Source organism: Passer domesticus, chromosome 8 (assembly GCF_036417665.1).
Source record: "Passer domesticus isolate bPasDom1 chromosome 8, bPasDom1.hap1, whole genome shotgun sequence".
In the NCBI taxonomy this organism is placed as follows: domain Eukaryota; kingdom Metazoa; phylum Chordata; class Aves; order Passeriformes; family Passeridae; genus Passer; species Passer domesticus.
In genome coordinates, this window is record NC_087481.1 from 48,016,958 (window position 1) to 48,036,747 (window position 19,790).

The 19,790-nt window shown below is 40.8% G+C and overlaps 1 protein-coding gene across 3 annotated transcripts in view; it reads right to left on the reverse strand.

The window, feature by feature from the left end:
• LOC135306784 (VPS10 domain-containing receptor SorCS1-like) overlaps positions 1-19,790 on the reverse strand; it is a 257,644-nt gene that overhangs the window by 13,626 nt on the left and 224,228 nt on the right. For all 3 annotated transcript variants that reach the window (XM_064431250.1, XM_064431251.1, XM_064431249.1), the window contains exons 19-23: positions 13,905-14,091; positions 9,876-10,009; positions 7,934-8,057; positions 6,843-6,955; positions 4,402-4,533 (exon numbers count right to left, since the gene is read on the reverse strand). In XM_064431250.1, the coding sequence (XP_064287320.1) occupies positions 4,402-4,533; positions 6,843-6,955; positions 7,934-8,057; positions 9,876-10,009; positions 13,905-14,091 (690 nt within the window). The remainder of the gene's footprint in view (positions 1-4,401; positions 4,534-6,842; positions 6,956-7,933; positions 8,058-9,875; positions 10,010-13,904; positions 14,092-19,790) is intronic.

Consider the following 19,790-nt stretch of genomic DNA (forward strand, 5'->3'; position numbering starts at 1 on the left):
TCACAATATTCCATTCTCTCCTCATCTGCCTCTACTTCTTAATGCTGGTTCAACCTCCCCTAAGTACCAGTGGAAGACTTGATCTTCATTCAAAGGCACAGATGTTAAAAAAATCTCTCCTAGTAAACATTAGATGATTTGCCCCATATATCAACCTCTTCCTGGAATTTAATTTCCAGGACTGATTGGCACAATTTTCTGTAAGAATTGAAGGCATTCACTGTCATGATCTTGCTGCTAAAAATATTTTGGTGATGGGCACGCCCGAAATACATTAGAGGAAAGAAAAGTACTGAAAGCTAATACACTGAAACACTAAAGCTTAGCAGGGTGGGCAAAAGAAAACCCCAAACTCTAAAATAAGATAGAAGCTCCATCAGCTGCAAAGAAGCAGATGTAAAACTGAATCTGCTTTAAGGAGAGAATCCCAAGAGGTATATCCTTACAGACTTCCTGAATGCCACTCTCAATGGTTTTAAATTCACAAGAGGTATTTAATCTTTGCAGTTCATCACTACCCATTTGATGATCAGTCATCCATGTCATTTCCCATCTTTTTAGCTGGATACAGATACTGGCCACAGCTGCAACATATTGAGTACAGTTGGCTACCAACCAGCTGATGTTACCATTTGCCAAAGTCTCCATCGTGCTATATTGCTGAAAGCTCTTCTCAGAGAAGAGATTAATGGCCTCAAATGTCATTAACTATTTGCTCCTACCCCTGTTTTGCATTCTTTTACAGTAATTTTGAATAGGCCAGTGAAAAGCACCCAAATGGAGAACTAAAGAGAAATTCAGGGTAACACTGAAACCTTTACTTGATATAAAAACCTCACTTCAGAATTATCATACACCTTCTGCTTACATTTCATTTTATTAAAAGAAAATGCATTTGTTACATTTGAGAAAAAGCTCCCACTAGGAAACAACATGGAAAGAAGATAATTTGTGAAATGCATAAATAAAATGATAACCCCTCAGAATCCTCCTACAGCGTAAAACCGTACACTGAAATAAATAATCATAACTGCCCTCTACTGAATTTTAATTACAATATTTCCCACTGAAAATTCATTTTGAACTGTATTTGTGCTAAAAATAACTCAATTTCTTGAAATGTTACTCTTAGAGATTTGCCTTTCACTGAAGAGAAAGAAATTTGTGCTAATTTGAGATTTAGCAGATCTGAATTTTGGAATCATCAAATTCACCAACCCCATCCATAAAGATGGTGAAACAACTGCATTCCAGCCCAAGTGGCCAGTGGCAATTCTGAGTGGCTGTTTTGGAAAATTTGGGATATTTCAGTGTCGTTTGGGCTATTTCAGTCATAGTATGCAGATCAAAGACCAGAGTTTGACAACTGCCAATTATTTCTACATTTTTAAACAGGGTGGTAGTCTGTCCTCAGCTACTGTTAAAAGAAGCAGAGCAATCAAATGACCCAATTAAAAAAGAAAAAGAAAAAAAAGTACACAATATTCCTGTCATAAATACAAGATTTTACAAATGTGTTTTGGGATTCTGCAGGATGAAAAGGCCTTTTGATTTTTTAGGAAACTGTGAAGAATAACTTTGTACTGACTACAGAAAGTGGAGTGGATCAAGCACGTTTTTTGTATTTATGTATTAGGTGGAATTGTCCTATGTTGCACATTCAGAAACCTTCCCCAGACTCACATGTAGCAGAGTTTTGTCTGGCTGTCAACAGCAGTCAAACTTTTTAAAGGTACTTTAGTCTCCAGTGGAAAAAAATTAGGAATGCAGAGTTCCCATTTCTAAATGCAAACAGATATGACAATAATTGATTCTATGTATACATAAAAAAATAATTTGGGACAATTGTATGAAAGTGATATATCAAGTGAGGAAGAAAATGACATTTACCATCTGACCACAGTCTCAAAGAGAGCATGAGACACAAATGCACTATCCTCATGAAAAACTGCATGGAATTGTACATTTGTCAAGTGGGGCACTACTGCAGTCCCCTACTACTGGCCTACTGTGTTCAGACTCATCAAACATGAGTGGCACAAAGGAATATTATTGACTTTGACAAATGGGAAACCAAGACCTAGACTGTCAAAGCATAGTGGACATCTAAGTGCCTCTGAAGTCAATGGGAATTATGTACCTAGAGATGCGTGGCTGGACAGAGGGACCTAAAAGTATGTCTACAAACCCAAATGAGTACATATCAGATAAAAACAGAACAGCTTAATCCACCTCAAGGGGAAACAGCAAAATATAAGCCTCCCGTGGTTATTAAATATGAATGAGATTTACTGGTAAATGTGAAAGTCCATGAAACCACATACACCCCTCCCTCATGGTTACTCATGGCAGAGCAGTGGTCTAGCTCAGGTGATGAGGAAAGGAACCTCTGTAATGAAGTGCTTCCTTAAGGAACCTTTTTCCATCTCAGTACTTGTGTAAACTATTCCCATTTTATTCCCTACACACTTGGAAGTTTCTCTTCTTAATTAGAAAATATAATTCAGAACTGCTACTCCTTTGGGTCTGCACCTGCAAACTGGCAAGCTCATATACGTGCCTTTGAATAGCTTATTCCTTGCCCATGATTACAGAACAGACTTCTATTCCTACCAGAAAAGAGCAAATACATTAGAAGTACCTCAGAAGCAACTTAAGCTTCTTAAGCTGGAGCCATGAAAAACATCTGCTCCCAATACTCATCCCAGCAACTTCAAGCACGAGGACAGGCTGTGGAATGAGCTCTAAGACACTTTGGGCAAGGCATAGTGAAGGATCACAGGCAAAACAGATGACAAAACAGGAGCAGTATCAGAATATGCCTCACAGCAGAGGGCAGACTCCCTTGGTGGCCCTTGGGCAGCTCTCACAGAAAACCCCACCATTTTCTGCTAGAGTTACTAGGAAGAGGAATGCAGCACCCACAGATGAGAAAGAAAAACATTCTGACCATCCTGGGTTTTTTTCAAAGAAAAGAGCTGGCTGCAAATGGAAAATAGTTTCTCTCTCCTCCAAAGGTTACCATTTGGACCCTGCAGGATGCCAGAGATGTTGATGGAGTTAGACTGAAAATGACATTTCTTCTTGTCCATAAAAAGGGTCGTGAGAGCACTGCCAAGGGTTGCTTTCTCCACAGTCACAAAGACTCTGTTTTTACAGGAGAGAAGAAGAGAGGCATAAAAAGAGGGAGAAAAAGAAAGTTGCTGAGTGCCAGAAGGGAGCTGGGTCAGATGTAAACTTGAAAGTTTATGGACTGGCTTCCTTGCCAATTTATGAAGGAAGTGAGGAAAAGGGGAAATGAAGGAGAAAAGGAAGGAAAGATTTTGCAGAGCAGTAAATCTCCATATTTTTTGTTTATTACATGGGTGGTGAAATTTAAGAAGGTCATTTGTCAAAAGGAAAGATGACAGCTAGAAATGCTGAGCAAGGGAAAGCTTCAGAATATGGGTGACCTGGAGGTGTGAGGCTCACAGCTAAGTCAACATGGGCATGGAGTATGGGAGGCAGAGGTACAGTGCTGCTTCCCTCAGGGCCAAAGTTATCTTGCCCCTGGAATCTGAGTTAATAAGCTGAGAGACAGCAAAGGAGCTATGGGACAAGAGAATATAGTTTAGTGGTGCACATGGCAGTGCTAGGTTATCAATTAAGAGCATTAGAGGTGTTTTCCAATCTTAACAATTCTACAATTCATAGTAATTTCAGGATTTTTGCCCAGCACAGTGTTTTATCTTTTAATTACAATCCTGCTAGGCCCATCTGGTTGGCAGGACCTTTTGGGTCTGCAGAGAGAGAGTCCTTCAGTCATCATAACCTATTTCAGCTGCTCCCAGAGAAAACAGTCCCCAGCGACTCAGCCCCACTTCTGGCACCATGAAGAAGGCAGGGAGACTCTCCAATCCCATCCCTATGCCTTAAACTAATGAACTGCCCAGGTTTACCACCCAGTTCTGTCCTCCAGTACTTTCTGAACTCTTGACAGTGTCATAAACTTTGCTTCATGAAGTTACTCCACATTTCCTGTTGGCAGGAACTAATCCCCCAAATCCTTCCTTCTTTCTTCCTGCTTCCATGTAGTAAACAGGACTTCTAAGGGAACAAAAATGGGCATCTAAACTCCTAAAGACAGCTCCAAAGCCTGTTTCCAATGCTGGGGAAAGAAAAAACAAAAAAAACTGCCCAAACCAACCAACCAACCTCCTTTAAAAAACAGAAGCATAAAAAAAAAGCCTAAAGAGGATGTAATGTGTAATATGTACCCCAGTGAATCAGATGCATTCCTACCATAATTATCAGTTCTAACCATATACAAATCCCATGTACATAGAGATATAGATATCTCATATATACACACAGACACAGAAATGCATACATACACACTTCTCCCAGTAATGGACACGATACCTGCTCTAGGTTTGCTGCTGTTCTTTTTTTTTCTCCTGTGGCATCTTGATATGGTAAAATGAAGAGTTCAGCAGATGTGGGGAGGCCAGGGAGCACTGCAACCAGAACATGCTTGCTGGAAATACCTGTAGCCTGATACAGAGAAATAATGGAGACAAGAAACAGTGTGGATGGCACTGAATGCTGAGAGCTTCTTCAATAAGGCATCACAGTACTTTCATTGTGTAGGGTGTATCTCGTATGTCCCATTGGCTGAAATTTTTAAGTTAGGACTTTAATATCCCTAATTTTGACACATTAGACAAAATTCAGAAAAAAAGTACCTAAAGGCATTACTACCAGGATCATCTCCAATCTCATGTTTCAGCTGAGGCTACAAAATCAGATTGCTGAGTTATTATCCAGAAAAGGACCTACTTTGGCCCTCAGGAAGTTTTGTTAGCCAAAGGAAGGAGAAACATAATGCAATGAATCTTCCTCCATTGCCCTTCTGTTGTGAATTATCCACCAAAGGTACTTAAATCTCAAGGGTTTGATTTAACCTGAAGTTTTCAAGTGCTGCACTTAGTTGGTCACTTTTAAAGAGGTGGGAAAAAAGTGCCTTCAGATACAAGGACTGATCACAGATGCACCACAGAGATTCCCTTGCAGTAAGGACTTGGAAGCCTCTCAGACATTAACTGGACCTAAATCTCACAAATTCTTCTCCATGGTAGTTCAGGGGCAAAGACATGGAGGAAATGGTGGGTGGACGCAGGACAAAAGGTCAGCAAAACTGATCATAAATCACCATTTTCTGAGCCTGTCCTGTGGATAACCCAAGCTGAGAGCCTGGGGAAACTCTATGCAGTCCCCTCCACCACACACCAAGGAAAAGCATGAGTCTTTGTCCCTTTTTTAATTTTGCTTTGTTTTGTAAAGTGGATTTACGAAAAACCCTTATAAATACATAAAGGTTTCTTATATTCTTCATGAGTATTCTGTGAAGCCAGGGATTACATTATTTGTGCTTGCCTAACAGGTTGCTTTAAGGTGTCAAGAAAGACACAGTATTGCCTTGATTTTCAGAGGCTGGGAGATTTTTTTTTTTTTTCAGAAGTGGGAGACAGTAATCAGGAAACCAATGATGCAAGCAAATAATTATGATCAAAACAAGAAATAGGATATTTTGTGATAGTATGAAATTATCCCTACTCAGAGTGAAGATCAGATTTTGGTACAGAACTATAATTTTGTAGGCAGAATTTTATCCTGGTCTGATGATATTCTGTAATAAGAATATAATACTTTAATAAAAGTTCATAAAAATTCTATAGCACAGCTATAATTTCCTATTGAATTATTTAGTTATTTGACTCATTTTTATACCTTTTACTTAATTGCTCTAGAAATCTACTGGGTTTATCTTTAATTTTTACAGGAACTTCTCACAAAGGCTTGTTTAAGGTGAATCATTTAGCTATATAAAGATGGATAATTAGCTATCAATTTTTATTTTTTCAATCAAATAACAAAAAGACTCTGTTTTCACTGCTCTGCTTTTGGAATGTAGCCTTGGTACTGTGGTTTTACAGTTCTTTTTTTATGGCTTGGTTTTGCTTTATTGAGATGTTTATATTCTGAAAATTCATACTGAAGATAAATGCATCCTTGAATACTTGATACAGATATAAATACACCAGAAGATTAAGCTCCAGAAAAATGCTCTTTTTTCCCCCTCTCCTCATGTCTTTTAAGAAAATTCCAGAAAAAAAACCTCAGAAACAATCCAGACAGGTTTGTGCACCTGATCAGCACAGTTTTTCTAAAGTTTTTGCACAGATGATGCTACAGGTAACACTTAAGCTTGCTAATAACATTGACAAGCATTTTGTCCTTTCAAAATCTGAGAATCTTTATTTTTTAAAAAGCAGAAATATTATTTCAAACAATTCCTTGCACTGTTTTTCTACTGAGCTGAGAAACCCCAGGTATCTCTTCTAGCTCTTCTTACTTCCTCAATTTCAAATGCAAACCTTCAGCTATACTAGAATATTTTTGTGACATTGTGTTCCATAGAAAGAACTTCAGAAAAAACCAGCATCCAGTCCTGCCCTGTGAGACTCATTCTATATAAAAGTCTTAAAGTACTTGCTGTGGTGCTCTTCTGTGTTGTAAAAATTGTTCAGTTTTTGGTCTCACAAGTTTTCTACAGCATATTTGCAATTCCATTAGAACAAGTGTTGCTTTACACTGAAGGCTGACTCTGGGCACCAGATTGTCATAGGATGAGATCATTTCACCAGTCTAAAATTTAGGATACTGGCCTAAAAGATTGTCAATTCTCCATTTCTGGGTAATGGAAACAAAGAGACACCTTGAGAGAACAGCAGACCCAGTCCTAATGAAGACACAAAACAGGAACCAGAACCCTTGTAACACAGGCTGTGCACACAGCTTACCTCCACCAGAGCTCTCTTGACTACTTTGCTGATGTCCCTTCTCCACTCTGGGATATCTGGGTTGTAGTCATCAAGGTTTGGAGAGAACGATAACCTCAGGGACTGAAATTTCTCTGCAGACACAATGACAGAGTGGTGAGCAAAGACTGAAATGCCTCAATGCCAAATGAGGGGGCAGAACCTTGTGAAACCTGGTGCAGCTCATGTTTTGCTTAATCAGTTTGCAGATGGTGCAGAGACTGTGAGGGAATCCAGCAGTGCACCTGAGAGACTCAGTGAGAGATGTGAAGGATCTGGGAGATTCATCACTTGAGTGCTTTGGAACTGAAAAAGTGATCAGTCCTTACTTGAGTGGATGAATAGCACTGCAAAGGGAGCTGTGTTGGGAATGTAAACGAAATGTTACCTTCAATTTGACTTCTGGAGCAGGCACACCCTGGGTAGGAAGCTGTGACTGGACTCTCACAGATGTGCCCCAAACCTTAGAGATCTTAATTGGAAGGGAACAGGGATAAATATGGGGAGAGGACTAGCCTTGGAAAATGTACCTGATCTCTGTTGCTGTTAACAGAGCTGCCCTCATTCATCACTATCAACTAAAACTGCGATTCCCAGTGGGTTTTAGGCTCCATCTACACTATATGGCATTTGTGTGCCCTAACTGCTTCTGACACATGAGAACAATGTCAAATCAGTACAGATTTCTGTGCAGAACTGCAGCACACAGCATTGATTTATCTTTCAAGCTGAGCAGCTTTTGTGTGAGTTAAGAGGCCTCTGCTGGCCAAGAAGGGGGAAAACCACCTTACAAAACAAACTAACATTTTGACAATCATGTAGGATGAACCAAGTGATGGAGCACACATAGAGGGCTCTGGGATGGAGATCAATGTTCTGCAATCATGTCAGTCTGCACTGATGTCAATCAGTGGCCTTCAGAGATACTACACTGGACTGGTAACACTGGAGTTCAATTTATAATCTCACTCAAAGCATTATGGAATAAAGAACTCTTGTTGCTGCCAGCTAACTTGGCTCTCTAAATGTTGACTATGAAGAATCCTGTGTGAAATAAAAGGGGAAGAACTCACCATAGACTGCAATAGTCTTTGTGTCCTGAAGAATGGTGTTTCCTGCTGAGACCTGAACAGTGATGGTGTTCATCCCTTCCACAGAAAATGTGAATGTGATGCTCCCTTCCAATGTGATCAGTGGCTGCAAACACATTATACAAGGAAAAATTCAGTTAATTTGGCTGGAAAGGAAAAGCAAAAATGAGTTTGGCTCTCTAACCTTTTGGGATGGTTTGAAGAGTTAGCTCCCGATTGGAAATTTCAGACTCAGGAGGGGCCCTGTGAGATAGCAGCTGATTTCCTAGGAAGGGCACAAATCCCAGACTGGGATGTCCTCCTGAAGCTCAGAGTAAAGTACCTATAATTCCCACAGGAGCTATGTAAGATTCCAGTGCTTCCTTCCCACTTGGCATGTTGGTTGTTCTGGATCCCATGTTAAAATGCCCACCCTTTGCTCACTCCCAGAGAGGCCCAGATCCTGATATAAATGCCTGCAACACTCACTGCTCAGGTAGCACCCTCCTTTCCTAAATCTACTGTAAGATTTAAGGTGACTCAAGGGGGTTGTCACAGAACCAGCCAAATTAAGATTTCACATTTGCTGTCCCATGTTATCCTTAGATGCAGACACACCGGTTCTTTTTACTTGCTGATGCTTGAGAGGACAGAGATCCCTTCAGCTGTGAACAAGTTCATCAATGAGTTGTGTCCTCCAGCAGACTCTGCCTTAACTTCTGTTTTCACTTGTTAATGAACTCTGAATGAGATCTTCAAAGCACCCAGTATTAAGTCAAACTGTTGCCATTGTAGTCTATAGTAAAACTCACACTTCAATGAGAACAGAATTAGACCAACCCTGATCACTTAGGAGCTTAGGAGATCAGAGGGAAGGTTAAAAGGTGACAATCACAGCCTGTAAGTACCTCTAGGGGGAGATGATTGCTGATAGTACAGAGAGTTCTTTAATCTACACAAAAAGGCATAGCAAGATCCAATAGCTTGAATCCCAGACTAGATAAATTCAGACTACAAACACGGTGCATGAGTTCAAAGCTCAGAATAATTAGCTGTGGGGAAATAGTTGGAGGAGATGGTCAGAAGGAGAAGCAGTTCATTTTCCATGATCTGAGGAAAAGTATTAATGCAAACAACAACAACAACAACAATAAGGTGTCAGGTCCTGCCCTAGTCACAAAAAGTTAAAGCAGCAGGTACTGATCACACTTTACAATCTGCATTATACAGAAGAGAACAATGTGTGATTATGAAGGTCCCTCTTGGCTCTACAAAATCCATGACAACCTCTCCCCTCAGAAACTAATTAGGGTTTCTGGGTACTTTAGCCACAATTATATGTGAAGGAACAGTTATAATGTCTGTGCAGATTTACCAAGACTGCAAGCACAAAGGCAGCAGAATGTGATGGGGGATACTGTCATATCTGAGCACAGCCCTGGGGCAAGGAGGTGTGTTGGGAGCCATTTCATCCACCCACAGCACATGATAATAATGTCCTTTTGCACACGTGGCTTAGCATAGGTCAGTTCCAGATATAAAAACAGATTCAGATTGAAAGATTGTTTTCCTAAAAAAAATCTTCCAAAGCCCTACTTTTTTTTTTCTTGTTGTTACTGAAGAAAGGAGGGTGAAGAGAAACAATAGAAACTCTTCCAGATTTTGGTTAATTATGTTCACCTTGGAGGGAATTAAGAAAGAAAGCTATTGACAGCTTGCATGAAATAGCAATAAAGCCTGCAGCTGAGTCACAGCCACAAACACAAAGCACTACTTATATTTCCATGTCAGTACCTCCAAGGCCCATTAGTATCCCAGAATTTGGTTTGTAATTTTCTTGCATATGTGACTACACAGAAGCATTCCCAGATCCCTCTCTCCCTCCCTCTTCTGTCAGAGAGCTCCTCCAGGGTTATTTTGACCTCAGTCCATCAGGAATACAAACCTCTGTGTTGTTCCCAAACCACCAGACATAAGTCAGTGTTCCCACTTGGCTTGGCCACAGCACTGCTGTGGCGTTGATCTCCTTGTTCTTCGTGGTGACAAAGGGCAGAGATAAGTGAACATGTTCCAAGGGGCCTGCAGAAACAGAAGCAGAAGGTGAGTTCTCCATCCATCTGAAAAGTCAACCTGGGTGGAATATCCAGTGGTTTAAGGAAGAAAAGTCTTCCCTAAATCACTAAGGGACATGGCAGAATGTTTTGGCTTGGTACCATTTCTAGATAGGAAGGCTTAAAACTGTTCTTCAGAGAACAGGAGCCACCCCTGTACCTGGAGCTGAAAAACTTGGACTCTCTACTGCATGAATGTCACGAAGTCAGGAGCTTATGTGACTTTTACAATAGTGACAGAGCCCTGTTGTGTGAATGTGGCCTTCACTGGGAAGACAGAAGAATGTGCAAGACAAAGGGCTTCAGTAGACATGAACCGTCTTTGCTGGAAAGTGCTATGATTTGGTGAACTTCAGAAACTTCAGAAACTCTTTCTGAAGGCAGCTATTCACTGAGTGCCTGCACTTATTGTTACCTTATACTCTCTCCTTTTCATCAATAAACTCTTTTATTTCTTCAGTATAAACAGAACATAATTCATTCGACAAGTGACATTATGCCCAGGGTTACACATTTCCCATCTTCTGGAAACAGATGGGCCTTTGTTGTTAAATCTTGTTCTATAGATTATTTTTAAAATGTGTTCTGACTGTTCACTAAGAGAACAAAGCAATTGTCCTGAGTGACAGGGAAAGAAAAATAAAGAAACCTCAGGTCACATGAGGACATGGGTTCCTCAAACAAATTAAGGCCACATCTTCACATCCTGTCTGTGAGCTCCCCAGTGATGAGAACCACAGCCACAGCCTTGCATTGTCCATATGGAGCTGAAATCCATTCCTAGATGTATTTCCAGGGAGGATCTTTCAGGATATACCCCATGCATGAATCACCACTTAGACCTTGATTTTCAGCCTAAATGAACACCACATTCTGGAGAAAGCATCCTGTATAACACAACAGGCAGAGTGAGGGAAAAAACTCTCCCAAATCAGACTGTATAAACAATGGCAGAATAAGGACCAGTGTTCCTGATTTATTACTGAAATGCATCTTTCCCTGGCTTAGACAGAGCCTCTGCTTAAGCTGAAGCAGCCCAATTAAGAGTTATGCATGATCAGATTAACCAAACCCTGCTATACATGAGACCATGGCTTGTTTTGCATTTTATAAACAGCAGTCAACACTCTTGGAAATTCATGAGATGCCACAATTGCACCCTTGTGATTTTAATGGCATCCTCCTGCTCAGATCCATTTCCATCACCACGCTGTTCCTGCTTTCAGCAAGACCCTAAGACCTGAAAAATGGCAATTTCCCCAGCTAAATGCAGTGACAACTGTAATGATGGAACCCATGAAAAGTCTGATACTCTCCAACATTACTGCACCACTGCTCTGAACAGATCTCAAATGATCCTGCAGGGCACAGAGTGCCCAGCACCTCCTTGGACCTTCCCCACACAATGGCTGGGACAGGATATGAAAGAATGGCCCAAGGAACCCAACTCTCCCTGAGCATTTCCCAGCACAGCTGGGGCAAGGAGGCTGAACAGCTGAGCTAGTATCTGGCCAGCAGATGGGGATAGCTCACTCTGGATAGGCCCTCCTGGTAGGAGACTGCTTTCTCCCAGGTAAGCTTGAAGAGGATTCAAGAACATTAATTTCTGAGCTTCATGCAGGGCTATGGAGGCTATGGCCTTCACCTGTCCCAGGGAAAAAGTACTGTACAAGCTCCAGCAAAGTGAAAGGGAGAAGCTTCTCAAAAGGCTCACTTGCACAGGTGATGTTATTCTGAAGCATCCAGACAAATCCATAACTAACTTTTCGGGAGAAAATTTTGACATTTCAGGACAGCTAAGAAACAGGCTGTTGGCTTGAGCAGTTTCCATACCACAGTTGATATTGTCCATCCAACTCAAAATGCTCCTGTCTCACAGTAACCTGCATTTCTGGATCCCTGGAACACCTGCAGGAAAGGCACTGCCTCTGTGCACAGACTGCAGCAGGATGAGGAGAGCATGGGATGAAGGCTTTACTTTTATCTTTGAGACCACAAGCACCAAGGTTCAGTGCCTGCAGTTTTTTTCCTGCAGGAAGAGTGCTGGCCACAGGCAAGGAAGGTGCTGGAAGGCCCAGACCTGGCTGCAGGCACTCATGTATTTACCCTGTAACCAGGGATCACCCAGTTTGTAGCTGTTCCTAAAAGTCTGGATGCTCAGGCTGCACATTGTTTGTTTGTGGATCTTACAATACACTGCATGTGTCTATTTTAAGGACAGATATTTTTGCCAAACTCCCCAAAGGCCAACCTCAAACACCCCAAGCAGAATACTCAGCTGAATGGCAATGCAAGCTTTCAAACAGGATTTAGGAGCTTTTGTGGATCAGGGTGTTAGACTCTGGAGGGGGCTGGATCTACTCTACATCCCTGTCCTCAGCAAGTCTCTTGCTAGTCTGAGTGGCACAATGCTCATTTGTAACCTGTGCTGCAGTCCCTAATTCTTGTCATGTAGAGAAAGGTGAGACATATCCCTTTGAGCTGTCACTTCTCCAGGGAGTCTGGCACACATAATCTGGGCCTGGCTGCAATGATCACTCAGTTTTAAATCCTGTGCTGGCATTACCTATGCAAAACACAGAAACATACACTGTCAGCTGCTAAGTCACACAAACAAATCTGAATATTGTTTATTTCTTGTACAGCTTAAACAATCAAAATGGTTCATAAGCTTTCAGTATCTCAAGAAAATTCTTTAGAGCAGCTGTAGACCAGAAAGACACTATGAGTGAGTGAAGGCTGGACACCTGCCAGCCAAAGGTGTTTTTGAAGGGGGACATTCAGGTGAATATTTGCTCCTGCTCCTCTTGTCCTCCTTCATAAAAATCCCATCTCCCACACTCCTGCCTCCCACTGCTCCCATCTGTTGACACAATGGTTCTCCATTAAAGAGCTGCTCTCCTAACCTGAAAAGGCAGCTGCTTTCATGCTGTGTGAACTAACCCCAAAACCACAGGTAAAGTGTGGGAATGTGCCATTTCATCTACACAATATGTGGAGTTAGTTTGGTAGATGGTAAAAAATATTTCTGTAAACATAACTTCAGGTTTTGGAATTTCCTTTTTTTCTCGGTTAATCTGGCACAGAGGCACACAGTGAAAACATAAATAACAAAAGAAAACCCCACTGTATAAAGAAAATTATGGCCTCAAACAAAATCCATTAGGAATGTAACAAAATTTTGATAAATAAATTGATCCTTTAGGTTCATAACCATGAGCTAGAATAAATACGAAAGGATACAATGTTAGTTTTATCCAAGAACTTGGGATACATTTCAGTCGTAAATCAGACACAGATGAAGTATGAAAATGTTAAAAAGAATAGCAGAAAAGCAATGTGAGGATAATTTTTTTTGGCAGTACTATTTAATACAAAGATTTTGGTTCCTATGACAACAGAAACACTGAAAAGCACTGGTTTCCATCCCAGAGGTGGGTGTGTTTCATTAGAGGGCAAGACAAGCTCAAAGTAAAATTCAAAGCTTTTAAAAGTCATTAAAAAACACTGGGTGTCTTTGTTGTTTCTGGAAGTGTAAGCTTGATAATGAAAGTGCATTTCAGAAAGGGCTGGACAGTCCTTTGAGGTGTCTCCCAAATTAGACTATCCAAAACTAGAGGCAGAATATGATTAAAAAAGCAAAAGCTATTGATTAAACTCAATAATCTTAGAGGTCTTTTCCAACCTTAATGAATCTATGTTTCCTCTCAGTCTGGAATCAACAGTCTGTCTGGAGGACAGGTGAACACTCATCATTTCCCACCACTCTGGGCCCAGCTGCCAAATTCCAAATGTCACCTCTAGCTCCAAGTAATAATTCTAAAAGAAGACCAGCAGCTAACAAGGGGTATGAAGATACATACATGTTACATGCAGGTAGAGAACAGCGCTGTCAGAGCCCAAGCTGTTTTCCACCAGCACTGTCACCCGGAATATGCCCACGTTCTGGTAGATGTGCTTGATCCCATCTTCTGTTGAGCTGAGGTTGGCATATGACACAGCGATGCCGTCTCCAAAATCCACCTGGATCAGGGATCTCTGGAGGTCTCCCTGTGGTGGAAGAGAAAGGATCAAAACAGATTCTGTTTTGCTTTTGAGAGATGGGATCAGCGGGGTGAGCGAGACCAGAGGAACAGCCTGCACTGACCTGTCAAACAACCATGGCTGCTAAAGATCCCTCCCTTTCGTGTGAGATGCAGCATCTTGCCTTACCTTTGAACATCCTCACCCCCTAGGAACTCCCCCTCTGGCTCTGCATGGTGCTCGTGCTGGCTACGTTCACATTGCTGGCTACTGCTGTGGAGCACCTCCCCAGCCTGGTGCACTGAAGCAGTGGCCACTCTCTGGAATGATGGAAAATGAATAGCTGGTCATTAATAACCTTTCAAAAAAATGGATGAAAGGGCATTTCATTTACTTTTTTTTTTTTCCTTTTCTTTCTTCCTTTTTCTCCCTTTTTTCCTTTGAGAGATACAGTCCTCTGGACTCAATTTCCCTTCTGGAATAAAAGGCACCCATGTGAATGGATAGCATCAGGCAAGTGTCCACATCAGAAAGAGATGTGAATGTATGTGACTATAAGAGGAAATTGTAACAGAACTTTTATATTCCTCATGTTCTCTCAGTCTTTTTATAACTTGTGAAGGCGGAAATAGTGGAGGCTTGCCTGAATGGAAAGCAAAAAGAGCAGAGCTATACCTGATGGTGGCAAGAGCAACAAATTTTCCCAGATGCTCTCTTTTAATAGACTAAAGTTGTTTTTACACTGCCCTGGCACCCTGCTGGAAGCTCTGTTGCTTTCAAATAGATGAGACAAAAATAACTGTGATGCTCTGTTGTGGAGAATCCCAAACTGAAGGTGTGGCAGGGGAAATGGTCTTAAGAACAGAGTTTTGTCCTTTGTTGAGCTGGGTTATCAGAAAGATGTGCAGATTCAAACATGATGCAGTGCTTTGGGCACTCATGTCTGACTGAGCTAACAGAAGCCACCAAATGGGATTTTCTTCCACAGCCAGAAGTGAACACACACGACCTCTGAACATCTTTCAGAGGGGGATTGTTCTTATCTCAAGTCCAGTTCAGGACTCAGGCCAAATACAGAGGTCTCTGAAGTACCCCCTGATGCTCTCCCAATGCCTCCAGGTTCATCATTATTAGGGTTTTAGTTGTGTTTTCCTACTCAGAAGGAGATGATGTCTTTGAACAGCAAAGCCATGCTGCTGGGACAAAAGCTTTTCACATGGTTAAACTGTGGCACCATGGTGACCCTGCTGGATTTACCAGCTCTGAGGATATTCAAGGCCATGCAGTTGAAGTTTGTTTCAGGTCGTGGAATATTCCTCCACAGATCTGAGGTAGCAGCAGAAGATGAAAAGGGTGACAGAATAGCCTCATTTCTGCAACTGTCAACATTTGTGTTCTAATGAACCTTTTTATCCTCTTGTTTTCATTTTGTCCATAGCCATGAAACTCATGCTGTCTACAGGTGTATCCAGGGAAAGGAGCCATTTCTAAGGCATACAAGATTTAGATTTCAATTCCTAGAGAAGATGCTGAAAGAAACAACTGAAAATCCAATTAGAGAAGAGCTTCAGCTGCTCTTCCCCCAGTCTTTTTTATTTGTCTTGGCCTTTCCTGTTTTAAAACCTTTTGAACTAGAAACACATTTTCCACTCAGTAAGATCCAGGCTGCAACACTCCTCTGAAAACACCACATTTTGGAAATCTGACATTAAAAATTCTAGCTTAGGAAGTGGAAGAGAAAAGGCAGGAAAACAAAGAGACTGTATTTTGACTTGTTCTAATATTTTATCTGTACCAGGTAAGAGCATGGACAGACTAAGACAGGAAGAGAAAGCAGATGAGCCAAAATCCAAACATTTCCCACACAGCCCACACTGATTTAAACCAATCCAGCTGTCACTGTCTCTTGTCTCCAGCATCTCTCCAGAGCCACTTGCAAGAGGTTATTTTACCAAGAGAAGTTTTGTACTGCAAAAATTTGATGCCTATCCATATATTTGCAAAACCCCCTCCTGTTACTTTTTTCAGCTTCTCCTTTATTATTTTGTCAGGCTCAATACTCCACAATAGGATTTTGCTGAAGCTTTTAGCCCAAATTTGGCAGATGCAAAACTCTCTGCATTACTTGCAGGAGACAGACACTGCTGCTGGAGTGTTTTCATGGATTAATTAACTGTGTCTTCTTTAGGTTGACCCCTTTCTCTGCAATCTTGATAAGGGCTTTGTGCAGCTAAAGGCTTAAACATATGCTGAGCCTTAAGAACGTTTAGCCTGAAAAGAAGCCCTCATAACTAAAAACAAGTTTGTCAAGGCCCCATATTAAACCCTTTACTTACCTAGACAACATTAGTTACTAAAATGTAAATCAGAAATTTACTGTTTTCTAAGGCTTTTTCTCATTAAATGTCCAGGTTTTTTTCAGGCATATACAAAATATTCCTCTCTCCCTGCTTCCTGGTCCTGCCTCCTAAGACAAGTGCACCTTTTTCCTGCATCCTGACCAAAGAAGCCTTGAGTGCACACAAGCCCTGGATGTTACCAAAAAACTGGGAAGCTTCCTGCCTCACGGGATATCAAGAAACATGCCATACAGTTTGCAACAATATTTTTATATTTTGATTACTTTTATGCAGCTCTCAATATTTTGTTGCATGTGAGATGTGAGACCAACCTAGCAGGATTCTCTCTCAAAAACACCACTGGAATCTTGCCCTGAAAGTTGTAATAATGCATTTTCCTTATTGACTTTGAGTATTTGTATCTAAATCAAAGTATTAAAAAATGGAACCAACACAGCTCAAGATTTATAATTTTGCTTCCCATGTTTCAGATTTCATTTTTCAGTCTTTAATTATGCACCGACTTCTGTGTCTTCCTCAGAGATGTTGACAATAGATTTAATTATCCTTTGCAAGAAAAAGACACGGCTGCTGTTGGAGAGTTTTCATGGATTAATTCATTGTGCTTTCTTTAGATTAACCCCTTTCCCTCTTTGGCATTTTCCTGTCACCAAAAGAAATCATTCATCAAATATATTTTTACTGGAACTGAATATCTACACATGGCATGCCTTTAATCTAGATCTGTTTAAAGCATATTCTTATTTTTTACCAGATACTCAGATCCAATTTCATCAAGAACTTAAAAATATGCTTTCCTGTGCAAATCCCTGCTTTCAGAGAGATGGCCTTAATTTTTCAAATCAGAAACTGAATAGAAAAGTGCCTTTTAGCAGGGCAAATAGCTTGATACTTTTCACATGTACTTCTTTTTCAACACCAAATAGTGAATTGTACTGATCACATCATTCATTCTGACTGCCAGTTGTGCCAGCTCAACTCAGCTATGAGCTCTTTTTACAGTACTAGATCTTCTGTGCCCCACAGGAATCAATAACAGCCTCTCAGGATTATGCAGAATAATTCAACTTGTGTGACTGGAAGTGCATTACAAGACTGTAGTGCTGTGTGTCATTAGGAAGGCAAGGTCCACTTTCATACATTTTCATGGAATTTCAACAATGAATTTAAAAATGCATGAAAGGCTCTGATTTCTCCCAACCAGCCTGTCCTCATCAGAAAATGCAATTATAATTCAGAAGACAGTGGTACAGGAGAGGGTACATACTGTGTTATTTGTGTGTTATTAGAGGAGTGTAGTGCTGCTAGTAAGATAAACAAACGTGATTCAGCATGTGCATTGAAAGTTAGGATGAAGGTTTCATATTTCTGTAATCATTACTAACAAACATGTGATATCAAAAGAGGGAACAGTGGGATACTGTGAAAAAAAATACAGACTATGCTTTTAATTACTACTAGCTTTGCATCTTTAATTTGAGTACATCAGCAATCAAACAATCCTAATGCTAAACTCATCTCCAGAAACTTCAGCTGAGTTGAATACTGAATTGCACCAAACAATAGTGCTGAGGTGGGAAATGTTAATGGCACTGAGCCCCCAGCAGGATCCCCAAGCTCATTAAATGTACCCAAGACACAGTGTACTTTGTACAGCCATGTATCAACATTGTCATTACAGAGAGCCACGGCAGTCTTTAGGAAATTCAGGGCGTCATTTGTATGTTCACATGGTAAGAGAGAGTCCTCTGGATTTATGAGCAATCACTACACAAATGCAAGGCATGGGGGGTATGAGGCAGAAGGGAATAAAACATCACAAAGTTTTACTCAAGGTCATGCAGAAGGAGCTCAGAGTGCGGTTCAGGAATGAGTTCAGATTGCCTGAATTGTAGCCTGTGGCCTGAAGTGTAGGAACAAATTAGCTTTCCCCACACATTAGTCTAATCCAAACATCACACAGCAGCAGCAAGCAGTTAAAAGCAAGCCAAAATCTACTCCCAGTGGAGCGACTTTGCCAAGTGAGAACTGAGGCAGACCTGGAATGTCAAAGATTTTTGGCTGTCATTTTATCAAGATAAAAAATAAATTAGATGAGGCAGTTTCTCTGTGAATTATCTGTAATGAAACAGTCAAAGCCCTGAACCTTCCTGCCCTGAATGTCTTTACCATCCATTTCCTCAGCAAAGATGTGTGAGCAATGGGATGAAACAAGTTTGAAAGCCATTGTGCTGAACAGCATTGCTCTGGAGGCTGCAGCTTTCAGTCTCTGCTGAAGCAGTACAGCAGCACAAGTGTCTGATGTTCATACCAATAACTCCAACACACAAATAACAATTGTGGTCGTGACAGCCAAGAGACCTACGTGACAATGTGATCAGGAAGGCACACAGAAACAACACACACTTAAAAAAATCCCTCTGTTTTCTACAGCAGAGAAGCAAAACATGTCAAGGACGCTGGGTTGAATAACTTAAGTAGGAAAAGTGCCTTCGTAACTTCACATTTTGGATTTCTTTCGTTGCTGTCCAAAAATAAAGCAAGTATTCAGGTTTTCAGGCTGAGAAATTACTCTTGTTGAATGCTGCAGTGTGAGAGGTACCAGCCCTGAGTATCTGCATGTAGCCCAGGCCAGGGCAAAGGATTTACCTTTAAACTGGCAGCATGTTTAGGCAATGAAAAATTTGCATTTAAACATAGCTAATTATCTTATGTGCTGTCACACAATGACAAAAATGCTGTTGGTATTCTGCTTATCTCATGGAAATTTAAGAGCAAAATTCCTAGCTTAAGTATGATGCCTTGCTTATTAAACACTTCAAAAATACTTCATAAAATGCAACACATGATAGTTATTAAGGCAATATTGATGATTCCTGGCTATTGTCACCCACTAAAAAACCCATGATGATTACACCCAGATTAATTGGTCAAATAACTTGGCCAAACCTTTCCAATAATGGGACCATAAATAATAAGTGCAAGGTGACCTTGCAAGTGATTTAGAGGAAGTCATACAGAAATTCTAAAAGGTGACAGGTGACTTAGATCACTTTTGAAAGAATTCTTTAAATCATCTTCACATGATTTAAATATGACTTTTTGGTTGGGTTTGCTTTTAAGGTTATTTATATGCTGCCAGATATAAATGCTTCACAGGAAAATGTCATGCGAGTCAGGGTTAGAGAAACTGGGCCAGAATCCCAGCTCTCAGAAATCAGCAGTGCTCAGTGTGCTCCTGGGTTTGGTTCCTGCCCTCCCTCCACTTGCACAGACTTCAGTGATGATTTTCTTTTGTGTCTTCTTCAATAGCAGAACACTTCTGAATGCCTTGTCCTTGCTTCTCTTGGGGCATCTTTTGCTCAC